Source organism: Tympanuchus pallidicinctus, unplaced genomic scaffold (genome assembly GCF_026119805.1).
Source record: "Tympanuchus pallidicinctus isolate F22 unplaced genomic scaffold, pur_lepc_1.0 scaffold22, whole genome shotgun sequence".
Classification (NCBI taxonomy): Eukaryota; Metazoa; Chordata; class Aves; order Galliformes; family Phasianidae; genus Tympanuchus; species Tympanuchus pallidicinctus.
The window spans coordinates 42,285,669-42,312,697 of record NW_026294739.1 but is presented as its reverse complement, the minus strand read 5'-3'; the positions used below and the strand labels follow the sequence as shown (position 1 = coordinate 42,312,697).

General features: G+C 48.3%; 1 protein-coding gene across 2 annotated transcripts in view; it reads left to right on the top strand.

Moving 5' to 3' along the window:
• NECAB2 (N-terminal EF-hand calcium binding protein 2) overlaps positions 1–27,029 on the top strand; it is a 54,382-nt gene that overhangs the window by 12,121 nt on the left and 15,232 nt on the right. For both annotated transcript variants that reach the window (XM_052686055.1, XM_052686054.1), the window contains exon 3: positions 16,021–16,129. In XM_052686055.1, the coding sequence (XP_052542015.1) occupies positions 16,021–16,129 (109 nt within the window). The remainder of the gene's footprint in view (positions 1–16,020; positions 16,130–27,029) is intronic.

Genomic DNA, 27,029 nt, shown 5'->3' with positions numbered 1-27,029 from the left:
TAATTTCTGCCATTGACCATCCTCGTGACGGTAACTTCCCAACATTTGTGCCACCAAGCCCTTCCAGGGATGCTTTTTTCTTTCAGCACAGCTATGAGGATATTTAGTGCCCACTGTGTTGCAGCAGTAAAGAGCTGAAGTAATTTTTGGATTCATTTGTCTTTTCTCATCATTAGCAGATGTATATTAGAATCAAGGTTTTTTTACTTTTTGAGCTGGGCCACCTTCATTCTGCCAGGTGGACGGCCCTTACCCTGGGTACGTAGGGTCAGGACTACAGGCTGCATTAAGCACTGCATCTCCCTGCACTGTGTGCTGACACTTACACACCAGTTTAGCTTTTACCAGGGCCCGTGTGTCGTTTATCTGGTGCAAGGTTGGATGCAGCCCAGAAACTCTCCTATGAGTTCAAGCCACTGGTATGGTCAGCATATGGGATTAATTTCTACAACTGTTCATTTCCTGCCTATTTCTGCATAGCAAAGTTTTACTGCCCATCTCTCCCTAAAATTATTACTCCTGACCTGCACCTAAAGCTTATCCCTGCCAAGATGAAAACAGAAAGTACCATGAAAGCTTGTGAAGCAAACATTGCTCTATTTGAGTAGGGCGCCTGGCCTTCCAGGCACTGGACGGAGGACGGAGGACGGGGACGGAGGGGTCTGGCCTGGCTTCTGTTTGGGAGCATTCCGTCAGTGCCCAAGCACCAACCCAGCCTCCTTTGATGCTTCTAACGCACAAAAACACACACATAGAGACCAACAGCAGCACTTGGGTCAAAGGCATCGAGGACACGGAGCAGGGGTTGCTGCTTCTGCCTGGCCTATTTTGGATTATTTGATCCAGTCTGCTTTCAGGCACTCCAATTAAGGTTTGAAACCCAGGGACAACAATCTTTATTCTCTTCTCTCCTTGTGCTGGGAGATGTGGGCTTTCTTCTGTTACCCTCATTATATACCTCAGGCTGAAAAGAAAATGGTTCTACGATTTTACTGGCTGTGTTACAGATTGTGAAGGGTGGGGATGAGGGATCGTGGTTTCACAAGGAGGCTTTGAAAAGCTGTTCAATTAGTCAGGGGGACTTTCAAAAGAAAATTTTTTTCTGGAGCCAAAATTGAGAAATTTAATTGGACACCGCATAGCAAATGTGTCTACTCAGCATGATGACAGCCAGCAAAGGGCACTGTGAGACATTTACAGAGCTCCTTGAGATCTCTGGCCAAAAAAAGCATGGGCTCTGTCATCAAAAGTGGTGGGTTTTGCACTGGTTTTGGTGGATCACGGACATCCCTGGATGCTCCCAGCTGGCCTGGAGACCTGCAGCTGCAGCTGTCCTAATGTTTGCTATATTCATGTATTTCCCTTGCAAATAGGTCTGCATCTATGCACAACTGTCCTGACATCTCTTCCCATTGGGTTGGTGGGAAGGGAAGGCGACCGATGTAAGGGAAGGCGACCGATGTCATTTACCTGGACCTGAGCAAGGCCTTTGACATGGTCCCCCACCACATCCTCATCTCCAAATTGGAGGGAAGTGGATTTGATGGGTGGACGACCCGATGGATGAGCGATTGGTTGAAAGGGCGCAGACAGAGGGTGGTGGTCAATGGCTCTGTGTCCAGGTGGAGGCCGGTAACAAGTGGTGTCCCCCAAGGGTCTGTCTTGGGACCGGTGCTCTTTAACATCTTTATTAATGACATCGATGAGGGAATTGAGTGCACCCTCAGCAAGTTTGCTGACGACACCAAGCTGAGTGGTGCGGTTGATACTGTGGAAGGAAGGGATGCCATTCAGAGGGACCTCGACAGGCTGGAGGGCTGGGCTCGGGTGAACCTAATGAGGTTCAACACGGCAAAGTGCAAGGTTTTGCATTTGGGCCGGAAGAACCCCAGGCACCCGTACAGGCTGGGAGGAGTGGTCCTTGAGAGCAGCTCGGCAGAGAAGGAGCTGGGGGTCCTGATGGACGAGAGACTTAACATGAGCCAGCAGTGCGCTCTGGCAGCTCGGAAGGCAAATGGGATCCTGGGCTCCATCAGGAGAGGGGTGGTCAGCAGGGACAGGGAGGTGATCGTCCCTCTCTACTCGGCTCTTGTGAGCCCCCACCTGGAGTACTGTGTCCAGGTGTGGAGCCCTCAGTACAAGAAAGACATTGAGATCTTGGAAAGGGTCCAGAGGAGGGCGACTAAGACGATCAGGGGGCTGGAGCACCTCCCCTATGAGGACAGGCTGAGGGAGTTGGGCTTGTTCAGCCTGGAGAAGAGAAGGCTGCGGGGTGACCTCATTGCAGCCTATCAATACCTGAAGGGAACCTGCAGCCAGGAGGGGAGTCAACTCTTCAGAAGGGCTGACAACAGCAGGACTAGGGGAAATGGATCCAAGTTGAAGGAGGAAAGATTTAGGTTGGATGTTAGGGGGAAGTTCTTCACAAGGAGAGTAGTTAGGCCCTGGAACAGGCTGCCCAGGGAGGTTGTGGATGCCCCGTCCTTGGACGTGTTCAAGGCCAGGTTGGACGGGGTCCTGGGCAACCTGATCTGAATGTGTACGTTTGATGGCCCTGCTAGGCAGGGGGGTTGGAACTACATGATCCTTGAGGTCCCTTCCAACCCAGGTGATTCTGTGATTCTGTGATTCTGTGTGATCTGTGGTGATATGAACCCCTCCCTGCTGCAGGAGGAGGGCATCCACATGGGAATCTCCTCTACTTGGAAATGGCAGCAGAGGCAGGGTGAGGGCTGTGATGGACGTTGGCAGCTCAGACATCTTGGGCACTGTTCCATCCATCTCATTACTGTCTCACGTTGCTGTATCAGAAAACTTTCAAGGTAGATCTAACAAATCAATGTCCCTCCTGCTAAATTTCTCATAAGTTTTTTTTGTTTGTTTTGTTTTTTAGGTTTTTTTTTTGGTTGGTTGGTTTTAGCAGGGATGAAATTTTAAAATGCGTGGAAAGGACTTTTCTAACATGGATGGCTATAGTGTTTGGGCAAATGGGGGGTCTGGGTGACTCAACTGATACATTGGCATGCCCAGCACACGCTGCCAAGGAGGGGCTGGATGGCTCTCAGGGCTGAGCTACAAGGGTACATTTGTATTTGTTGTGATTCAGCCAAATGCTGCCAAGCCTGGGGCCACTTTGGGTAATTTAGAATCACAGAATCATAGAATTGTTAAGGTTTGAAAAGGCATCTAAGATCGTTTTTTCCAAGCGTACACCTATCACCATTGTTGCCTACTGAACCATGATCCTTAGTGCCGCATCTCATGCCCTCTGCTCACGTCCCTCAGTGCCACATCCCCACGGCCCTGGAACACCTCCAGGGATGGGGACTTCCCCCTCCCCCACCCCTCCCCTGGGCAGGTGTGCCACTGCATCACTGCTCTGTGGGAGAAGAAATTGTTCCTCATGTCCAACCTGAACCTCTCCTGGAGAAACTTGAAGCCATCACTTCTTGTCCCATCACTGTTACCTGGGAGCAGAGGCTGACCCTCCTCCCCCTCCCCCCCACCACAAACTCCTGTCTGGAATTGCAGAGCCGTGAGTTCTCCCCTGATCTCTCTTCTGCAGACTAACCCACCCCATTCCTTCAGCTGCTCCTATCGGACTGTTCTCAGACTCCTCATATCTTTGCTGCCCTTCTCTGGACACGCTCCGGGGCCAAGCAGTGTGCTTATCTGTCATGCAGGAGAGCCATAGAGCTTGCTGCCTTCTCCTGCTTCACGGTTCAAGTTAGTCATTTTTTAGGTTCTTTATTAAATCTTCGTGGCATCCAGTTTCACTGCTTGACGTTGGTCTGAACGACCGCAGTGAGCGATGGATTTCCCTTGGGACTGCTGAGCAGATGGAGTGCTTCTTCCTTCTCCTGGCAGTGGGGCTCTCCTCTGCCTTTCAGCTCGAGCCCTGGGTGAAGAAAAATCACTGTGCTGCACTCCCACTGCCCGCCCCACTGCCATGCAGAGTGGGGGCTCTGCCTTTGCTGCTAATTATGTTCTGCTGCAACCCGCTGCCTTTATTGAAGGTGGTTCATTAGAGCTGTTAAATAAGGCAAAAATTGAAACCAGAACTGCTGCAAATAATCCTTCTAATTCCCTAGCAATTTTTTGCCAGACAATTGTGGAAAGTATGTTCTGGCCGCCTACGTTTGGGCAGCTGGCCAGGAGCAGCTATAAATCACGGGATATCTTTCTTCCTATTATCTCCCTCACTCTTTTTTCCCAGATAATACAGACCGCAGAGAGAGGAATAACTGATCTTATGGGCACACGGTGGGGAGGGAGACGATGCCCTTTGTCACACAGCCACAGCTTGGCACCCTGTCGGCCGGCAGAGGTACTCTGAAAATAAGTATTTTCCTTTCTAAAGGGTTTTCTATTCATCACAAGATGTTTCCTTTTCAGCTGACTGCTTTGCTGGCTCTCAAGCATGTCACACTCCATTAAGCAAGGCTGATTTTCCTTCCTTTTTAGGCTGAATTTGTATCAGCAAACAGCCCTGGATTAGCCAAAATCAGAGTATTCACCCTCACAGGCCCTGTTTTGCTGCACACCGGGACAGCTGTTGGGAATTAATAGCTGATAGCATTCTGTGCTTTGTTCACAGAGATAGGGATCAGGACCTGGAGATGTGGCTGTGCTGGGTTTTTTGTTCAGAGCAAACCTAGCACCTTGCAAAAGGGTCTGTCTTATACTTTTGTAGCTGGAGTGATAGCAGCTTTAATTAATGTGCTTGGTACATGTTAAGCAGTGGGGGGAAGGTGCGTGCTGTAGTAGGAAGAGCTCACTTGCACAAGACTGAAACCAAGATGAAATATCGATGGCGTGCAGAGGGAGGAGCCAGGTTTGTAGGTTTGTTAGCTGCATCCTCTAACCCAGTACCTGCGAAACAGGAAAAAGGAATTTCTAAGAAAACCAGAGGGGGAAGCACTATGGTAGCAATTAACTTAAGGAAGGGTGAAGTGAAGAAGTTATAAGTGCAGGACTGTGCATAGCAGGGATTAAAAAAATCATTTACAGTGAGGACTGAAGGCCAGTGAGGGGATCCAGCCCACTCCAGCTGAGTCATCATAGAATCACAGAATGGCCTGGGTTGCAAAGGACCATAATGCTCATCCAGTTCCAACCCCGTGCTGTGTGCAGGTCACCAACCAGCAGACCAGCCCAGAGCCACATCCAGCCTGGCCTTGAATGCCTGCAGGGATGGGGCATCCACAGCCTCCTTGGGCAACCTGTGCCAGTGCCTCACTACCCTCTGGGGGAAAAACTTCCTCCTAATATCTAACCCAAATCTCCTGTCTCAGTTTAAAACCATTTCCCCTTGAAGTTCTCCCTTGTCCACAGGCTGGGGCTCTTTGCTGCAGGAATCGTCTGAGCAAAGAGATCTGCCTTGTTTTAGAAATCACGAACCAGAATTCTGGATCCTAGAGCTGATCTCTTCCTTCCTGTGTGCTTTCTCTGAGCCTCTCACTGAACCAAGCAAATGTATTCATGCAGCGAGCGGCTGAATAACCGCGGCAACATGAAAGCAAGCAGCTTTCTTACATCATAAATCACTACAGAACAGCACTGGTCCCTCATGGCATCGTATAAGCAGGGTTTTTTCCCTTTTGCCTCCCACCTTCTACAGTTTTAATATTCCAGTTTCAAGCCCACAGTGTGTATTTTTTGCTCTGATACATGAAGGTTGGATGGCTGAACCTTTGAATTACCAACCCGCTGAGCATTTTGATCCTTTTATAGAGGAATGGGGATTAAATGCTCCTCGCAGTCCGGCACAGTGCTGGATTACCTAGAAATATTAGAAATACATTTTGTACCTTATTTTTATTACTGTATGATCACTAAAATGCTTCAGTCCTGCTTAATACTCAAACTCCAACAGAACTATGGGTAAGAAAATCAGATCATTGTGACCTGTGAACAAAAACAACTGCTCTTTTTTCTTTTCTTCCTCTGAGTTATGTGTAGGTAAAGAGGCCAGCAAGCACATGGCCTGCCTTCAGAATGGGACCCTTCATCCACCTGAGGTCAGCGGGAGGAAGAAGTAAATTGCTAGGATTATGGTAATTTCCTAGTGAAAAGAATGCTCTAAATGACTCCAAAATCACCTTTTTTGCTCATGGCAGTTGGCTAACACCCAGCCCAGATGCTTTGCCAAGGGATGACACCAGGCTGAGTGATGCATAGATGTCCTGGGGCCAGACTGGTGTTCCCACCACCACCGAGTTCTGTTTGAAGCACTTCTGTATGTTTCCTACTGCTGACTGTGGCTGCTGATGGGAGTTGTTCCCATACAATGCTCTCACATCTGGAGATTTTTACCTCCCGTTTCTTCTCCTCTGCACTCAGAGCATTCCATAGAGAGACAGAACTCACAAAATAGCAGAGGACATCCCCCAGACAGACAGCCCATTCCGTCTCGAGTTATTTACCCCAGCAACGAAGATCAGCTCCCCTTCAGAAACTTAAGGTACTTCACATCAAAACAAATTTCATTACAAAACCTATTTAGTCAGTTTTGTTCTTTTGCTTTCTGCTCTGCAGCAGATCATAGAAACATAGAATCACAGAATTATGGGATGGCTTGAGTTGGATGGGACCTTGAAAACTATAGTTCCAACCCCCCTGCTGTGGGCTGGGTGCCCCCACCAGGCTGCCCAGAGCTCCATCCATGGCCTTGGGTCCCACTGCCCACTGAGTAAAAAAAACATTCTTCTAATACCTAATTTAAATCTAAATCCTTCATGTCCTATCACTATCAGACCATGTAAAAAGTCTTAACCTCTTTAATGACCTCTTTGTTGGTTAGCACAGATGTAGTAATGCTTCTCTGGTTGGTCTGTCCAATACCTGGGTCAGAAAGTTATCGTCAGGACTCCAGGTGTCTCCTAGATGGCTTGCAGCTCACTGTGTTATTTTCCCAGCAGACATACAAATGGTTGAAATTCCCATCAGGATGAGAGCCTGTGAGTGCAATGCCTGTTGTAGCTGAAGCATGAAGGCCGCATCAACTGGCTCCCCTTGACCAGGTGGCCCCAACAAACAGTTGAATTTTCTTGGTCTGGTCCCTAGTTTTAACTCACAAACTCTCAACCTGTTGGTGACAGTTTTTTTGGCTCTTCACAGTCTATCCACTTCTTAACACAGAGGACAACTCCCCTACTCTCCTCCCCTCCATCTTTCCTCCCATCCCTCTCTCCTCTGTTGCTCTTGATTGCAGTGTTCCAGCTGTATGATTTGCCACACCACATTTCTGTGATAGCAATTAGACCATAGCTTCCTAATTGCACTGTGGCTTCCCATTCCCCTCCTTATTTCCCACGCTGTATGACTGGTGCAGAGGCGTTTCAGCTGGGCTATCAGCTGTGTTACCTTCTTGGAGGAGTTCTCCCAGATTCCTTTGGGACAAATCTGAGGTGCTCCCCTGCTACTTCCAGAAGTGACAGTGTTCCTCAATCCTTCTCTGTTACTTAAAAGTCCATTCCCTTCCTGCATCAAATCTAGTTTACAGCTCTGGTGATGAGCCCAGCCGGCTTGCTGCTCAGAACATTCTTGCCCCTCCTGGTCAGTTGTGTCTGATCTGATGTCAACATTACATGGCTATCAAAGGATTGAAACTTGTCTGAGGTTATAGTACCCAAAACCCCAAGCATGACACCATCCTTACAGCCACTCACTCATCTGGCCTGTTTTCCTCCTCCTGCCCAGTGACCAACCAGTAGGATGGAAGAGAAATTCCTGTATTCCCAAACCCTTCAACACTCTATCATGGGACATAAGGTCTCTTTTAATATTTTGTAATTTCCTCGTTGCAGCCTCCTGTGACCCAATCTGAATGAGCAGAAGCAGCGGACAGCAGTCCCCTCACTTTGTTGTACCCAGTCACCTCTTCTTGAAGTCAAAAATGCGGCCCCTGACAGGCAGCAAAACTCTCTGGAGAGATTATCTAAGCAGCAAACAGGAGCCTCAGTGCCTTGCAGAGGAGCCCCCAGTCACTAACATCCTTCTCCTGAGTCCCTGCTTGGACCAATTTAAAGTGGCTGCTTGTTCCTAGGTCTGATACATTATCCTCATCCTGTCCTCTTTCCATATCCAGAGTCCTATACTTGTTGCTCAGGGGCACTTTGGGCCAAGGACAGACTACTCCTTTCTGCTCTGAGAAGAACAAGGGTCCAGTTTCCCTTGTCTTAATGTTTCTGTGGTCTGTATCCTCAAAGTCTGAAGCTGGCTTACTTCCTTCCCTTGCACACGCAGCAGCGTGGCTGGCAATCTTCCCTTTGGGACACGGCCTGGGTAAAATGCAGACTTCCTTATAGTCAGACAGCTGGACCTCATTCACCAGCAATGCCAGGCACCCAGCAGTGCCCATTAGCATGCCAGCACAGTCACCAAGCTGTTCAGCCTTTATCTTCAAATCAAGCCTTTTGTCGTCCTGGAATTAGAAGTAATTTTGAAATTAGTTTTAATGGGAGCTATAGATAGAAATCAAATGTAGGCTGGTAGGCAGGAGACATGCAAGAGGGATGGAGCACACGGTCTCCTGCTGCCTTTTGTTAAGGTTTTACTGCTTCTGATTTTCCAGATAACCCTTACCCTGCTGTAACAAGCTGATTTAAATGTGCTTTTTTTTCCTGCTCTCACTCCATATCCTGGCTTTGGATATCACGCCATCCATGGTTCTTCCAAACACAATCTACACAAATCCCCATTCTTTCATTATTTAAATGCTAGGATCAGCCTTTGCCAGTGTACAAACAGCCTGGTCACAGTGCAATTGCTGCTTAGTACAGTAGTAGCCTACAGAGCTGCCTTAACCCATCATTGTGCTGCAGAAAAACAGGAGATGAAGTAGCTCAGGCCTGTTGGTAACTGACTCTGCTGCAGAAATCCCAGCAGCTGTATATTCTGACCTCAAATCTCCCTGCTTCCATTTAAGGTAACGTTCTCCCAAGAAAACCTTGCTTAAAAAAACAGAACTCATCTCCTGCAGCGCCTTAAAGCTAACTGTTCTGCAGGGAGAATTCACTAGCCATGGGAAATATGCTAAAAGTCAATAGCAGGAGAAAATCTAATATTTGAACAGGTATATCAGAATATGAAGTACCATAGTTGTTCTCTACCTGTTCAACAAATAGTTCATTTTTATGCATTAACAAACCATTACCCTTCTCATTAACTGCTGCTCTTTTCCTTCCCAAATGTGCAGATGAAGCACTAGAGCTTTTGACTGTAGACAAATTAGCAGGAAATTACAGAGGATTATGGAGCTACAAACTCCTTGCTTTCTGCAGCCCCATGGAGGAATAACCAGACTGCACTGGCAGGACCGCTGATTTTCCACCCAGCTAACAAGCTGTGCAGGGATGAAGGCAGTCAGTTAAACTTATCTGGAAAGCAGATCTCCATTTGCATTCTCAGAAAGCAGGAGTTAGCCTCGTGCAGTGCCATCTGCAGCGCCATCTGCAGCAGACAGGACATCCAGCTCCTCGAGCTCTTGAAAGCTAATGGTCCCCAAATCTCTATTACAGGCTCTAAAACAAAGTGCTGCTCCTGTCCAACGGTCCCTCTCCCATTGGTTCCTTTGTCCATGGCCAAACCTCCTCCAGACACATCAGTTTGGAGGTTTCCTTTACTCCATGACTCAGCAGAGCCTCTGGATCCCATGGATTTGTAGGGCACTTGCTCCTAAATTTATGCTCTCCCTTAATAAACCTTCTTACCCTCTCAGATATTCTCACAGCCAAACATCTGCCCAATGCCCAGCCCCAGCCTTATGCCTAGCTCCAGCCCTATGCTGAATTCCAGCACCAGCCCTATCTGTGGTAGGCACCAGTGCTATTCTCAGTGCCAGACCTATGCTCATCATCAGCTCTGTGCCAAGCTCCAGCCCTATGCTCAGCTCCAGCCCTGTGCTTAGCATCCCCTGTGACTCAGCCTGGCTGGAATAGGAGCCCCAGCTCTGCCAGAGGTATTTAATGTCTCTAAGCCAGCAGTGTGCAGACCTTTCCAGGCACTTTCATCTGTTTGCTTTGCAAAGCAGCTGAGCACCACAGAAGTAGAGCATCCCTGCAGGGAAGGCACATCTGCTCTGGAAAGATTGCAAAGAGAAACAAAACAAAACAAATATTAATTCCTGCTCCAGCAGATTTAACAAGCACATCTTTAATCACATTCTTTCTCAACTTCCTTTTAACAAAAGTACAGCAATCATATCTTCTCTGTTTATTTTTTTACCAGTGGATCATTTCAAATTAGGGAAAAAAAATAAACAGGGCCATTATCAGGCTTTCCAGCTTTAAGCAAGTGGAAGGATGTTTCAATGCATTTTCCCCAATTACACATAAAACAGCATCCCATGGTGAGGAGCAGGAGCTTCTGCAGCACCAAACTGCACCAGGAGAGCCCAGACCCCCACAGCTCGGCGCTGCCAACTGCAAGGAAAATGCAAAAACAATCCCACAGAAATCCACCTCCTGTGATTTCTCACAGCAAATCGAGAACCACGGATACATAAACCCCCAAGTATCCAATGCAACTGCTCTATTGCAGGCTCCCTTCTGCTCTGCTCTTTGGAATATTCATCTCTGCCACTGCTTGTTAAAATTATCCTATTGGAGAGCGGGTTTCAGTGCAGTCTTTGTGAATTTTTAATGTCCTGTGCTACTCAGCTTTTGCTGAATCCATGCTTTTTCCACAGAGCAGCACTTCCATGTGCCTTGCCCTCCCATCCCAGCACAGCTCTGTCATCAGGCTGGACACAGGGAATGCTGCTCCCTTCCCTTCTTCCTCCTTTACCATTTCCCCTTGTTCTGCTGAAGAGTCATCCCCTTCTTTCTTACAGCCCCTTTTAGATGCTGAAGGCTGCTCTCAGCTCTCCCTTCTGCATGCTGCACAGCCCCAGCTCTCAGCCTGTCCCTGTAGGGAGGTGCTCCATCCCTCGGGTCATTTCTGTGGCCCTCCTCTGGATGCTCTCCAACAGGTCCGTGTCTTTCTGTACTGAGCACTCCCACCTGGACATAGCACTCCAGGCAAGGTCTCACAGCACAGAGCAGAGGGGCACATCCCCTCCCTGCCCTGCTGGCTGCACTGCTTTGGATGCAGCCCAGGTTACGGTTGGCTGTGAGGGTGTGAGGGCACACTGCTGCCTCATGTCCAGCTGCCACCCACCAGAAACCCCAGGTCCTTTTCAGGGGGGCTGTGCTCCATCCTTAAATCCTCCAACATGAAATGGTAGTGAGGGCTACTATGCCCCAGGCATACTTGCACGTGTCATTGCTGAACCTCATGAGGTTCTCCTGAACCCACTGCTCAGCACTGTGATGCTCCAGAGCTTACTACATGAACTACATGAACTCCTTTGAGCCTTCTTCTCCTTCCCTAAAGTTTGCAGTGCCGGGGCACACCAATGTGCCCATGTTGTGCTCTGTGGATACACTCTGAACCTTCCTCTGTTTCCACACTCTCATCAAACACTGCGCCTCCAGACTGGCTCAGTGCACAGAGGGGTGGGTGACCTTAGCAGAACTGGTGAGCTGCTCTGCCACCTGGCTGTACACACCTGTCTTTTTCATCTACAAAGAAAAGGACCCAAGGATGATATGGGGTATGGCAAATACAGTGCAATCTCTACAAAAACAATGTTGCTGCAGAGGGTCTCAGTACTGTACAGATCTCCTGCAAGACCTGAAGCACGTAGAGATATCAGTGGCCAAGGGGACTTTGGGCACTCCCCTGCTTGCTTCGTCCCAGCAAGACCCCACTGAGCACGTCTCAGGATGCTTTGTGATGCTGTTCCCTTCTGGGGAAATCCCAGCAAACATCCCAGCCAGGCAGAGTGCTGGGGGCTTAGGGCTTGGTACCACCCTTCATAGAAGTCCTCTGATGGAGGACACTGATTTTGCCACAGGAGATAATGTATTTACACCCTAATTAAAGAGAAGGTCTTCTCCTGGAGCACATTGGCATACTTCTGCAGAAAGGAGCTCACCTAGCTACCACCCAGCTATATATGAGCAGTTCTAACTGGACTTAGCAAACAGAATCTTGCTTTGTAGTTGCTTTAAGCTCTTTGTATCTCCGAGTGAATTTCCAAATACTCAGCCAACACATTTGCTGTATTTTGGATGATTTATGACGCTGGCTTCATTTCCGCCCATTTCATCAGTGGGTGGGAACAGCCTGACTGCATGGTTAGAAAGCAGCAAAGCTGCTCCCAGCCTCATCAGGTTGTTACAATGACAAATGGAGCAATGGTAAAACCCCCGCAAGGCAGCCCGATGATCTCCATCACACCTTCCTCTCCCTAGTTAGTTTTAACTTCGATGGCTCTGTGTGGCTGGAAATTCGCTTTGGCCTTCGCCTGTGATTGAATTATGTTGAGAGGCTGGAGTGTGAAGAAGATGTTGTACTGCAGAAGGAATGATTGCAGAGCAGCTGCTGCCCAGTTATCTCTTTCCTCAGTCGCTCAGTGCCTGCGCACACAATTTCTGGCTGATGACATTCGCCCTTGCTGACAGCTCAGGTACTGACCCACAGGACTGGGATTCGCCCCTTGAAGGTGCAGTGAACAGGTGGAGCGGGTTGCCTGCCTTTAGTAGGCTCATCTGCATGAAAAAGTGGCTCTGGTTTCTCTAGGCCACAGATACTTACTTTGTTTAATGAGATTGGTGCAGAGTCTCAATTTTTCTATTACCCTTCTTACCCAAAGCAGAAATGCATTCTAAAGGCTGAAATGCTTCCATGGGAACTCCTGCAGGTAGGCTGCGCGGAAACGCTTGGAAAGACGTTCATCCAACTGGAGAGTTCCTATCTCACGCACAACAGCTTTCAGGAAAAGCAGGTTCCAGAGATGTATCCACCCTCAGTGAGAGCAGACACTGCTGCTGTCAGGACAATCTTGCTTTGCTGTGGCTGTTGATAAGACCGCTCCTGGAGCACGGCATCTCCTTTGGCTCTTATCGCAGATGTGAGTCCATGGTGTTGTGGCCACCATCCTCCCTGTACAGGATTTTCCACCACTTGAATCTGACCTCCTACAACCCATCCCCTCTGCTTCCTCTTATCACTCGTGCTCCCCGAAACTGTCCCTGTCTGCTGTCTCCAGCATCATGCTGCTCCCAGTCGGTGTTGCAATTATAGATAGGCAGCCCTGGGATGACCTCGTTACTCTGCCTTGCTTTTATCTTCTACGTTTGCAGGCAGGTATTTAAGCTGCACTAAAGAACAATCAGCTTTAAGCTGGCTGCTGCTGGTGGTGTTATCTAGTGGAGAATGCATGTCTCCAGTGCTGTTTGCCAGTCAAAATTACACATTTCCCTATTCACATTCTGTGGGGTCTCAAAAAACAAAGGAAATTTACTGTCATCTCCTTTTTCTCCTAGATCCCTCACTCGCCCATCAGGGCTCTGTGTGCTTAAATGCCATGGGGCCATTTCCACACTGGTGCTGCAACAAGCCTTCAGCACACTGATCTGTGCTGTGTTTCTGTTGCAGTGCGTCACTGTGATGTTGCCATCCCGTGCTGCCAGAGCTGCAGGCTGCTGTGGGGCTGCTGCTCACTAACTGACTCTTGCAACCAGATAAATAAACCTGGGAAAAGCTAAGGAGGAGTAAAATGAAATAGACGAGTTATAAGAAAGAAACTAGGTAAAGGAAAATGCTTTTTCCTGAATCTTTCCAGCACCTTTCACTTTTTGGAGGCGAATGAGCTGTAAACTCAGATTAAAGCATTTTACTGAAAAAAGTTGCCTGACTTTACAGTTTCTCTTTCTCAGCAAGTCGACATAAATAATTTCCTGGGAGATTAACTCTGTCTGCCCTTCATGAAGAAGCATAGCTTTGAGGTGAGCAAGTGCTGATTTCAGGTTTGCAGCAAAAGCACAGAGCAGTTCAGATCTCCTGGAACAGAAAAATACTATCCTTTTGAGCTTGGTGTTAGTCGTTGCCAGTCAGGGTCAATCAGCCCTTATTCCTGGTGAGGACACCAAATCGGAGCACCATGGTGGCACTGCTCCTCCTGTGTGCGGAGGTGGATGTGTCTCATGGGAATGGGCCATTGCCCTGGGTGCAGCCTCTAAATGCAAAAGAGCATCACCACTGAGTTGGCATTCAAGTACCACTGCCTGCTCCAGCTGGGATATTCTGAGCAATAAGCACTTGCTTAAATATCTCCCCCCCACCACATGATTTGATTTCTGCCTTCATATATCTGCTATCATTAATCAAAGTACTTTTTTCCAGACGCTCTCAAGTTTGAGTCTTTTCCCTGCCGATGGGCATCTGTCCCAAAGCTGGAATGAAGCCCACAGTGCCTGAGTACCCAGTGCTCTGGGACAGAACTTCATTGGGCAGTGAGCCCTGATCCCGTGGACTGTATGAGGGGATGGTGCACCATCATTCTGCAACCTCTCTGCAGAAATGCGTTCATGTTTTGGGGAAGGAACGCAGCTGAGGGCACTCTGCAGACACTGTTCTGCTCAGAAAATTACACCCTTTTCACCTGTGGTTGTTTGAGATTTTGTTCTCCTGCTGTGTTCCTTTTGTAATTGCCAATTAAACAGATATCTGAGAATCAATTCATCATCACTCTAACTTCATCTGTGTCAGGCAGACAAAACCGGGTTAGCATTTGGCAATGCAAATTTGTTTTAGGAGCAGCAGACTTATTTAGTTCAGAGAAGAATTATTGAGGTGTATGTGGTAAGTTGGCTAATTTTGTCTTTGAGCATCGTTTCCTGAAAAAGCAACAACAGGGTTTATAGCTGATTCGATTAAATAATAAATGATATCTTCTCCTGCTGCAAAGTTGTCGACATTTCCAGTCTACAACCTTCTGAGGCTGAGAATGGCCGAACTCCTGGCAGTAGCTGACACGTGGCCAGACCTTTACAGCTGGAGGTTATTTTTTGATCTGAGCTGGGAGCAGAGTGCCTTTCCCACAGACAGCAGCTATCTTCATCTTTAGGGCCACCCCACAAGTCTGGAGGTGAGGATGGTAAAGTACCCCAGTACACATGGCTGGAGGGGGCATCAACACAAACCTGTGAGAAGGAATTTGCCAGCGAGCTTGCTGCTTGCTGCTCCAGCTCTTGGTGCCAGGAGAGCACAGCTAAACCTCCGCCTTGTGACTCCTTCAGTAGGACCGGAGCTGATGGCTTTAAGTTGCACCAGAGGACTTTCAGGTTGGATATTAGGGGAAAAAATCTCATTCTTCCAATACCTGGTGAGACACTGGCACAGCTGCCCAGAGAGAAGGTGGAGTCACCATCCCCGGATTGTTCAAGAAACATGGAGATGTCACATTGAGTGACGTGACTCAGTGTTATGGTGGGGATGTGTTGGTGTTTGGACTTGGTGATCTTAGTGGTCTTTCCAACCTTAATGATTCTGTAATTCCACGATTCCTTTGTGTGCTGCAGCTCTGCCAAGCAGGCACTGTGAGCTGTCCCGTATGGCCAGGCAGATGGATCCTGTACGTCACCACCTCCCTGCCAAAGCAAAGGCACAACGTTAAGGTTACACAGCCCTTCTGTGTTTAAACAGTTGGCAGCTAAAGCAAAATGTGCCATGCTATGTTTGTTAGCTACTATTTTGTATTTCTGTCCAGTCTGGTGTTGGAGAAGATGGAATGGAGGTGGTACTGCAGGGTCTGTCACTAAGCCCAGCCCCGGCGCATTCTGTGTGTGTTAAACATCCCTTAGTGAGCATCCTGAACATATGGCAAGCAAAATGCTCCTCCATTTATTTTATGTAATTAAGTTTTAGAATGCAGGTTGCAGACTCTTTCTCTTTGGGCTTGCTTTGGGTTAATTAACCCAATTAGTTGCTAACAGCCAGTGTCTCTGCACCAGGGGCAATCAGCTGTCCCTGCTGCTGCTGGAGACCCCAGAAGTCCCCATGCAGTGGATTGCCTCTGCCTGCAGGGCAGTCCTGCAGAACCACCGGGAGACCCTCTGAGATCCCATGTGGGAACAGCTCTTGGTTTCACATCACTTTGCCCCTTCTCACCCTGTGTGTTGCTGTTTGCAGATGATGGGAAGCTGTCCCTGGAGGAGTTCCAGGCCTTTTTTTCTGACGGGACGCTCAATGAGGAGGAACTCGAGAAGCTGTTCCACACCATTGACTCAGACAACACGAAGTAAGTTCCCCCCATCCCACAGAGCAGGGCACACGGTGTTTGGATGCCGCAGAGGGGATGCAGGCATGCAGTCCCTTTTGCCAAACATTGCAAAGTCTCCATTTCTGCTGGGTCTGTGTCTCTTTGTGGTGGCTCCTTTTCTCTTTGTGTTTTGTTTTTTTTTTTTTTTTTTTGTGTGTGTGTGTGTGTGTTTGTTTTTGTTTTCCAGGCCGTTTTCTTTCATGCAGTTTGATCTCTGTGATATCTGAAGTGATGCTTGGTATTAGCTGTGAGGACATTTAAGTGGCCCTTTTGCTTTTCCACTCCATTTAAAAACTTTGCTGCACTGTAAAAGGTAACAGTGTGAATGTGTGAGCTCCACCCTGCCCAGCTGTCTTGCCCACAGCAAACAGAGAGGATTTAGGACCAACTGCTTTCTTTGCCTCCCAGCCCTGCAGCCCTCACTGTGGGCACCTTGCCCTGTTCTGTCCCTATGTGGCCATACTTCTGTCTGCACAGAGCCCAGGCGTGGGATGAATGCCACAGCAATACAGTACTTATTGTCCCACAAGGATGTGATTGGGTGGGGGGCAGCAAAGTGTGCTTTGGTTTTACAGTGCGCCAAAGATGAGGCTCAGTGAGGCACCTGGCTGCTCCCACTGTGCACAGAGATGTAGCCTGCTGGGTTATTTCTCCTTCCAAGAGGAATCATACTTCAAAAGCCTGCATGGATGAGTCTGCTCAGAAACTCAAATGAAAGCCAATACTGAGTCATATTCCAGAGAGACTGGTATTCCTCCAGAGAGAAAAAATCCATCCAAAGAAAAGAAGATGAAAAGAGTAATCTTATTTCAAATGAGTGCAGCAAGCACTTAGAAAAATAATAGCCTGGTTAATTGCAGAGCCTTCAGCTAGCAGGTGAATGAAGCCTCTAGACCCTGCCTTACCTACGTGTGTAGTGGCCACCAAGCTCAGCAGTGCCCGACACCAGTGTGATACATACTACTCATCAGCTAATTAATTTGAGAAATTTCAGGGGCTTCAGTCTGCTTCCTCTGCAGCTGATGCTGTGAGAGCAGCCAAGTGCCTTGGATTTTAGTGTAAAAAAATAACACTTGAGCCATGAGATTTGGAAGTGTGGGCCATTAACAACTTTAACTATCATAAAGGGGAATGAGGCATGCTGCCTCCTTCTTTGTGTGCCTGTTTATCCAGGCGATATCCATAGCATCACCTGGGCATGCCAGTTTGCATTTGGCTTAGAAAGAATGTGGGATCCTAAGCTGAGGCATGTGAGGACAATATGAAGTTTATCTTTCCAAAAGACCATTTGAATTTGAATTATTTGTTATTTGAAAGAGGAATTCAATTCATCTTTAACACTGTTTTTTTAACTTCCCCCATCTCATACTTCTCATTGAATTTGCTTGGTGTACAAAGCAAAGTTTGCCATCAAAGCTACATTACAGCGAGAGTGGAAAATGAAGAAAATTGTGTTCCTACTGATTGTTACTAATTGCTATCGCCACCTGAATTGCAAAATGTGGATTTGATTTCCTGGAGCAGTTTTAGGAGCAGGGGACCTGTGTGGACAAAATGCATATCTGTGCTGGTGTCTTTAGTTGGTTTAGTTGGGAAGGGCATGGACAGGAGAATAGTTGGGCAGGTGGATGGGAGATGAGGTTGGCCTATAATGCAGGAGCAGTCATGGCTCAGAGGAACATAGCTCTTTTGGGAACACAGCACCCAGCACGCCTGTTGTCAACAGGGTGCAGTTAGGAGAAGGCAGAACCAAAATGAGACACCCAAAAGCAGCCGAGGGATTAGTGGGACTTAATTCTTCCTGATGGCCTTGGAAAAGTCTCCAGGAGATCAGTGATGTGGCTGGATGGGCCTGAGTGAGGAGCATGGCTTTGTGCAGATGCAGCTAGGGGATGGCACCGTGTTCCATGATCCTATTCCAGGGTCAGTTCTTGGCTCACAACACAGCAGTATTGCTATTGCACTCTTGGTGCGTAGTGTTGGCAGAGGTAGAAAAATTCTCTATCTGCAGCAGAGCCCTCCTGCTGTCCTCATCCATGCTGGTTATTGCATCTGGCAGTAGGAACAGCAAAATCTGTCACGTATTTCAATTGCTTTTGGCAACTTATATTCAGAATCCTGCTGTTGCTAAAAAGAGATGATCAAGTGGTGTTTTCCTCTCCATGGTGAACACTCCCTTCCACCTTCCTTCTTCCCATTCAAAGCAGGAGGCAAAGCAAGAGCTGCCAGGGATTGATTTGTCACTTGTGGTCTTGGCTGCTCACCCAGGCTTTGGCAGTGCTTTATGGGGAACTGCCTGAAAACTAACAGAGTGGTAATGATACATTACTGCTGATGTCAGTGCCACCAGAAATGCACAAATTATGTGTATAATGCACAAGCACATATGCACACACATTTAAATATATATATATTCATATAGGTCTATGATTTAGCCGCAGAACAAGGCTTTAGAAATCATTCTCACTTGGGAAATGCTGCTCTATTGGCAGTTGTTTACTCCCTGCGCTGTGGGGCAGCTGTAAGGCACAGCCTCCAGAACTACAGTGTGCCCATGTGCATTGCACACCCCAGGAAAGCAGCAGCCTCTTACCAACATGGGGCTGGGGACAGTTGTGCAAGCCAGGCAGGTGCCCAGGCACTGGGACTGAGTTCATGCAGCACAGAGCTCCTCTGATATCAGATCTTCTGAACATACCACCATACCCTGCAGCCAGCTTGTAACTCTCCTGGCCCCCACTGCCCCACTGCAGTCCTGTGGTGGAACCCAAGGATCAGACTCTATCAGTACCTCACTGCTCCAGGCGAGGTCTCACAGCATAGAGCAGAGGGGCGCATCCCCTCCCTGCCCTGCTGGCTGCACTGCTTTGGATGCAGCCCAGGGTACAGTTGGCTGTGTGGGTGTGAGGGCACACTGCTGCCTCATGTCCAGCTGCCACCCACCAGTACCCCCAGGTCCTTTTCAGGGGGGCTGTGCTCCATCCTTACATCATCCTTCAGCTTGTACAGATAGTGGGGGTTGCCGCAACCCAGGTGTAGACCTTGCACTTGGCTTTGTTGAACCTCATGAGGTTTTCCTGGGCCCACTCTCAAGCCTGTCTATGTCTGGATGATGTCCTGTCTGGATGGCAGGATGGCGTCCTGTCTCTCAGGTTATCAACTGCACCACACAGCTTGGTGTTGTCCTTGAACATGCTAAGGGTGCACTTGACCTCACTGTCAGTGTGACTGCTGAAGATATTAAAGGGCATCACTCCCCTGAGGGACACCTAATCCTGTCCTAATACTGAGTGTCTCATTGTATTTGTATGTACCCTGGGGCTTTTCCTTGCCATAAAACCATTCCTGGAAGTAGGAAGGAGGGAGATGTGGGGGCCTGGCCCAGAGGTGGGTTAGCAATGTTCCATGGGCTTCCATCAGCAGGGCTGCATTCCCACAGTGATGCTCATCCCTCATGGCAGAAGAGGAGAGGTCAGGTGTGCCTGTTAACCAAACTAATTTAGCCCTAGCAGGGGATTTTAACAACTCTTTTTGTACCATATACATTTTTCATAGCTGCAGAGGAGAATCTTTGGGAAGAGATGTGTGCACTGGAGCAGGACTCCTCCGATGAGCTGCACACGTCCATTCACAGGGAGCCAGAACACAGCATTAGCATTCTGCTGCACTACCATTCATTACCTCCTAGCTAGGCTTACAGCTATTCTTTTAATTGCTTTATCTCTTCACCCTCTCTAAATGAGCTCTTCTCTCCAGTGGCAAACACTAGAAAAGCTGGGAGCATGCACGCAGTATAATTAACAGAAGCAGTATCACTTCTCAGAAGCCTTCAGCAGCTTCCCCAGTCTTCCACTTTTTCTGGAAGACTGTGACAAATGCAAGAACAACAGTGCTTGGGCTTTGCCTACACTGAATCCTGCAGCATGTAGCCTTGATGCAGGGCTGTGCCAAAGCCCGCTTAGATGTGCCCAGATCTATTGGACACAGCAGCTCCACAGCTGCTTGCAGGCTACTTGAGGCATAGCAAACATGATGGGACACATCTGTATTTTGCACGCTCTAAATTGTGCAAAAGCTGTAAGGATGGTGCTATTGCTAATGAGCAGAAGTGAGATGCCATGTGTGGCTGTGACATGGAGTTAATTGCTGTGGCTGTGTGCAGCCAGAAGCTCCCAGACCAAAATAATTGCTTGTGTGGATGAATTCTGCTTCCTTGATAGTTTGATTGCACTGATAACAAAAGAACCAAACAGTTTTAAGTTGGAGTCAGTACAAGCACATAGGACTGTGAAGCTTAGTGTTCTACAATAATCCAAGAAGACAGGGAGGGATAAGATGCTGCTGGGAATCTGAGCTTCTGCTGGTCTCCAGGAGAAGGCTGTCCAAAAACTCCCATTTGGGGATGTATATGAGAAATAAGGCATCTGGTGAGAATGGAGATGAAGGCAAAGGATGTTCAAAACATGTTCTGAATATTTGTCACAGAACAGATTGCAAAGAAGTTTGTTGTGTTCAAACTGAAGCTGTGCTTTTTGGTTCTACTGGGGGATAACCCAGGCAGAACTGGAGCTTGGCATCATCTCAAGGGCCATCCTCTCAAGAACATGAGGCTCCTTACAGACTGGAAGGAGCAGTCCTTGAGAGCAGCCCTGCAGAGAAAGACCGGGGGGGTCCTGGTGGATGAAAAATTCAACCTGAGCCAGCAGTGTGTTCTTGCAGCTCAGAAAGCAAATAGGATCCTGGGCTCCATCAGCAGAGGGGTGGCCAGCAGGGACAGGGAGGAGATTGGCCCCTCTGCTCTGCTGTTGTGAGGCCCCATCTGCAGCACTGTGTGCAGGTCTGGAGGCCCCAGTACAAGAAAGACAGGGAGCTCTTGGAGAGGGTCCAGAGGACAGACACAAAGATGATCAGAAGGCTGCAGCACCTCCACTATGAAGACAGGCTGAGGGAGCTGGGCTTGTTCAGCCTGGAGAGAAGAAGGCTACGGGGTGACCTCATTGCATCCTTCAGTACCTAAAGGGAGCCTACAAACAGGAGGGGAGGCAACTCTGTGAAAGGGGAGATGACAGCAGGACAAGGGGAGATGGTTTGAAGTTGAGGGAGGGAAGATTTAGGTTGGATGTCAGGGGGAAGTTCTTTGCTATGAGAGCGGTGAGGTGCTGGAACAGCTGCCCAGAGAGGCTGTGATGCCCCGTCCATCGTTGGAGGTGTTCAAGGCCAGGTTGCATGGGGCCCTAGGTATTAAGTGTGGAGATTGGTGGCCCTGCATGTGGCAGGGGGTTGGAGTTTCATGATCCTTGAGGTCCCTTCCAACCCAACCCATTCTGTGATTCTGTGATTCTGTGCCTGACAAGCACACAGTCTGGCCAGCACCTGGACAGCCCTGGTACCTCTCATTCCGCAGCAGCCAGGGTTTCTCAGGCTCCTGGCATTGTGTTTCTTGGTTCTGTTACCACCCACATTTTGCCTTCCCCAGATTTGCTTGAGATCTGCATCCATCTGATGAGGGGGCACTGAGGCAGAGAGGGGCTGAGCTGTCCTCCCAGATCTGAACAGAAAGCCCTTCTGCTTTGGGGGCAAGGAATGTTCATTATAATTGAGTGTTTTTTCCTGTTTTTCCTTCCCTAGTCTTGTCTGTTTGCATTGCAAGCCTGATTCAGTGTAGTGCTGGTTTTGTCTGGAAGCTAAAGCCCACATTTGCAGAGATGGATGTACTCACTGAAACCAACTTAATTTCTGTATATTGAATGTTCTCAATTAGCTCGCTGGGAAAGAAACTACAACTCACATAATCAGCTAAGATTTTGATTAACCTATTCAAGAGACAGTTCCAGTCCCTTCGGAAAGGGACAAAATGATTGCATGAAAATTATATGTCTGGATCTGATTTCTGGCTCTCAGCAGCCTGGGCACTTGGTGGGCTTTGTAGAAGATGTTTCTGAGCTCTAGGCCATTCTCTGTGACTGCAACTTTCTTGCATAGTCCGCACTGTGCTGAACTTCTCCTTGGAGTGAAGGAATGCTTGGTGCCAACATTTGTGCTCAGCTCACTGGGAATGTCCTCAGGAGGGACATGAAGCTGCAAAAACAGCACAGGAGGTCATCTGAAAAGACATTTGAGTGTATGTTGCTATCTCTAATGCTGCCTCCAGGCATTCCCAAGCGGCCTTTTTATGGCAGAGCCCAGCTAACACAGCAGCAGCACGAGGACTGTGGGCAGTCTTTGCTGTGCTGACATCACAAGCAGTGTCACCAACCAGTTTCCCAGCTGGAACTGGAGCTTGACTTCATATTTTTCATATTTTTTGGGGCTGCTCTGCATCAGATGTTTCTTTTTCCAGATAACAGAAAAACACCATGGTCTTGCCTTAAAAACAGAAGTGACTAAGATATCTGGTTCTAACCAGCTGCTTGTGTTTGAGTCATGCAGGCATTCAGAGAGATTGCAGCTTTTTGGTTCAAACTCCAGTGCTATGTATTTATCCATGTGCTTTCTCTGAAGAAGTGAGGGCATCTGGCTGCTGCTGGGGCGAGCACCAGCTGCCCAGAAGCTGAACCAGGAGAAAACATCATCTTTTTTAGTGGCAGGAGAAGCACATGAGAAACGAAGGTATGGGTTAAAAAGCCAGGAGGGTGTTCTTTGCTCTCCAGCTGGCTCCCTGCAGGCTGTATGCAGTGGATCCCAACCTTCATCTCTGCTACTCAGAGTCCTTCCTCTATTCCTTGCAGCCATGGTTTTGAGAATGTAAGAAAATATTTGAAAAAGCAAGAAAAAATGCATTGTATTGCCAGCATAAGACTACAGACAGATGAGATGAGAAGGCCAAGTGCAGAGGATTGCACTGCTGGCATGTGGTGGGTGGCACTGCATTAGTTAATGAGAGCTGTTCATCTCATGAAATCACATCCGGTGAGTACAGACTGATGTATCAAGCAGAAACAGGCAGAGTGTTACACATTTCCCTTTGTATTTGGTACTGGTGAGGCCACATCTCAAGTGCTATGTTCAATTTTGGGCCCCTTACTACAGGAAACACATGGAGGTCGTGGATTGTGTCCAGGGAAGGGAGCAGAGCTGTGAGGGGTCTGAGCTGTGGGAGTGAATGGGGTGGGTCAGCGTGGAGAAGAGGAGCTCAGGGCAGAGCTCTGCAGCCCTGACAGGAGGCTGTGGGAGGGGATGTCAGCCTCTGCTCCCAGGTAACGGCGACAGGGTGAGAGTGATGGCCTCACGTTGAGGGTCAGGTTGGGTATTGGGAACAACTTCTCCCCAAGAGCAGTGACGCAGTGGCACAGCTGCCCAAGGATGGGGGGAGTCACTGTCCCTGGGGATGTCCCAGAGCTGTAGGGATGTGGCACTGAGGGATGTGGGCAGTGGGCACGGTGGGGGTGGGCTGGGGTTGCACTTGGGGACGTGAGAGGTCTTCTCCAACCTCAGTGATTCTGTGATTCTGTTTCTTCATCCCAAAAGAGATCGGTGATTGGTACCACTACCAGTTTGTGCAAAATCAGAGAACCCCTCTGCCCAAAAATAGGGAGAGTGTTTCATTGGTTTTCATTTAATGCTTTGGTTTAAACACTGAGCTAAAAAAAATATAAGTTGTAGATAAAAACATGGATAAGCAACCTCTCACTTGATCAGATGGGTACACACAGCCCTTCTCTGTCCTCCACAGCTGGAAGCTGAGCAGTCATATCAGGCAGGGGACAGGCAGCCTGTATTCAGTGTGGGCACCCCTCCTGAAAGGTGTTCCCTGCAGTACACAGGAAAATAATCTGAGGTTTAATCAATGTCAAAGTGTCATCCCTCCTCTTGAGAGTTACCTGTAGGTTGCAATTAAACCTGCCTTCTCTTGGTTCAGTTGTGCGCAGTGATGTTTTCAAGATCAAATCATCTGTCAAAAAAAAAAAAAAAGAAAAAGGAGGATTTACATGCAACTTATTAGAGGTTTGGCACACACCAAGACTTCAGAAAGTTCGGTGTCTGTTTTCTTTAAGGTGACGGCTTTTCTTAGGATCAGGCTCAGTAAATCAGCGTGTAGCATCAATCTGTTTTTCCAGGCCGTCACTTGCACTGTAAGCAGGCATTTTATTGTGTGCCTTCCTCATGCTCAGAGTTTTTATGACTGTCCTGAGAGTTTTAATTTTGCAAGAAGGAGGTTGGAGGTTGGAGGTCCTGGCTGTCAGTGGCCAAGTGGAGGCAGAAGTTGTTGTTCACTGCGTGGCAAACGTGGTTCTCCCAAGATTTAAAGGGGCAGACAGAATGCATTGGGAATAAGTGGTGGCTTTGTTTTCTGCTTCCAAGGATGGGAGGAAGGTAGTTGGGGTCCTGACCCCCCTATTTCTGGCACAGATTGGCTGTTTTGGGTAAGGAATCGTGTTCTGTGGCTGGGAGGTGTGTGAGGCATGCACAGAGCAGGCTGGCACTAGGGCATTAGTATATCCCTTGGTGGATGTGTGTGGCTATGTAGCAGTCAGTGTGCTGAGGGAGGCAGGAGCTGACCTGGCCCTGAAATGCAGCAGCAGGAAGAACTCTTTAAGCAAACAGTGTTCTTTATGTTTTGTCAGTTATTCCCTAAAAGGAAAAGGAAACTCAACATTTCGTGCTGTTGGATGAGCATGATTGAAACAGTACGGTGATTAATCCTCCCCACCCTGAAACATTGCCCAGGTTTGTTTTATCATCAGCAGGAGAGGCAGTATTGCTGCCAGAACACAGTGTCTGCATTGCGCCCTGGCCTTGTGCTCAGCCCTCACTTCTGGCCATGGAAGGGACATGGGGGCAGGAGCTGCGTGGATGGAGCATGGAGCCTCCAAGGAGACATGAGCAATCCTTGTAAAAGAATTTTTGTTTTTCCAGACCCACGGAGTTCCACTCTGCATTCATCTGTGATGATTTTGAACATTAGAGATTCTCTTCAGCAAGTTTTATAGACTCTCCAGTTCATTTTTATGAGGTTTATTACTTCTGCAAGCCAAATGCAGTTGCATTGCAGGTCATTGCCTAGGGAAGAGATTTCCCCTGACATCCATAATCACTGATGTGGGAGCTGCCCTGTGACACGGCTGGTGTCTGGGCTAGGTCCAGGCTTTGGCATCTGTTGCTCTGCAAATTATGCCTCCCAGCTTTGCAAAGTTGAAATAGCTCTGGTAACACACATGTCCTACTTACTGTTGAGGAATGTCTGGTGATCCAAGCTGAACTCAGCATCTCCCAGCAGAAAGGATGCAGCAAGCAGCTTTGCTCACAGAACTCAACCTGGGCTGCACGGTAGCTCGATGGTGGCACTTTGAATCATGGAATCATAGAATCATTAAGGCTGGAAGAGACTTCTCAGATCCCTTAGTCCAACCCCAATCCATCCCACCGTGCCCGCTGCCCATGTCCCTCAGTGCCACATCCCCACGGCTCTGGGACACCTCCAGGGACAGCAATTCCCCCACCTCCCTGGGCAGCTGTGCCACTGCATCGCTGCTCTTCTGGAGCAGAAATTGTTCAAAATGTCCAACATGAACCTCCTCTGAACATGAGACCACCACCAATCACCCTGTTGCCATTACCTGGGAGCAGAGGCTGACATCCCCTCCCACAGCCTCCTGTCAGGGCTGCAGAGCCACTTCTCCCCTGAGCTCCTCTTCTCCACGCTGACCCACCCCGTTCCCTCAGCCACAGGGCTGTGCTCCAGTCCCTTCACATTTCTGTTGCTTTTCTTTGGACACACTCCAGGGCCTCCACGTCTTTCCTGTAGTGTGGAGGTGAGCATCTCCAGAAAGCCAACAGTAACACCCACAGCAGTTTGCCCATGGTCAACCTCTGACCCATTACAAGGCATCTTGGGTGTATATTTTTCTTTTCTGAGGTGTGGAGACTGCCAAGTGCTGTTCCTGCTGGGACTGGAGGTGCACTGTCAAACGTAGCAGTGCTTTTTAACTGCACATGTTGTTTGCAGGTGGTTAACACTACAGGATAATTTTTTTCTGTGCTCGTTTGAAGCCCTGTAGAAACCCAAAGCTGTGAATTGGAGGAGGAAATGAAAGCAGCCCATTATTTCAGAAAATCTCAGTTTTCAGTGCTGCTGAACAACCAAGCCATGCAGCTGCTGACGCAAACCCTTTCATCTGCCCCAGAAAAGGGATTTTTGTCTGCAGCAGAAGCGACTCAGGTGTTGAGTGATGTTTGAGCAGCCCATCCGGCAGCTATTTGCATGAGAAATGCGTTGTGGAGACAAAACTTTGATGTATTTACAACTTCTGAACACCCATTATGTTTCTGCTTGTGCTGCCTGAGATCTCTGTTGGCTGAGGTGAAACCAAGGAAGGCAGGGTATCACAACTTGGTGACTTTCCTATTTTATTTTTTTTTTGAATGGATATAAATCAACAGGGAAAACTATTTCCTTGTTGCCAATACATGTATCTGTTCGAATTATCACAGCATGTTTTTGACTGACAGTGAGCCATAAAGGGTGAGCAATAAACACCCCCTTTGATGACCAAACCAGTTCACCATGGCTTGGATTGCTCAGCAGAGAAGCTGGAGGCTGTGAGCTGAGCTCTCACATTTGGCTCCTAATTAGGTCCCAGGCACACAAAGGTTCTCCCAGGTACAGCTTTGCTTTTACGGGCAGGCATCCCATCCAGGTAAGCTTGGTGGTGCAAGGCCATTCTGCCCCCGGGGCAGCCTCACCAATTGGAAAACAGAGAGAAATGCCTGAAACAAAAAAGACTTAGATTTTCCTGATTTTCTGTTTCAGTTAAAGAAAAAGTTTTGTTTTGCAAAGTATCCAGATAGAGTTGGCCTCCAGTACAGGGACAAAGCCCATGTCTGACTTCCACCTGGACACAGAGCTGTTGGCAACAGCCCTTGGCTGCAGCCCTCCAAC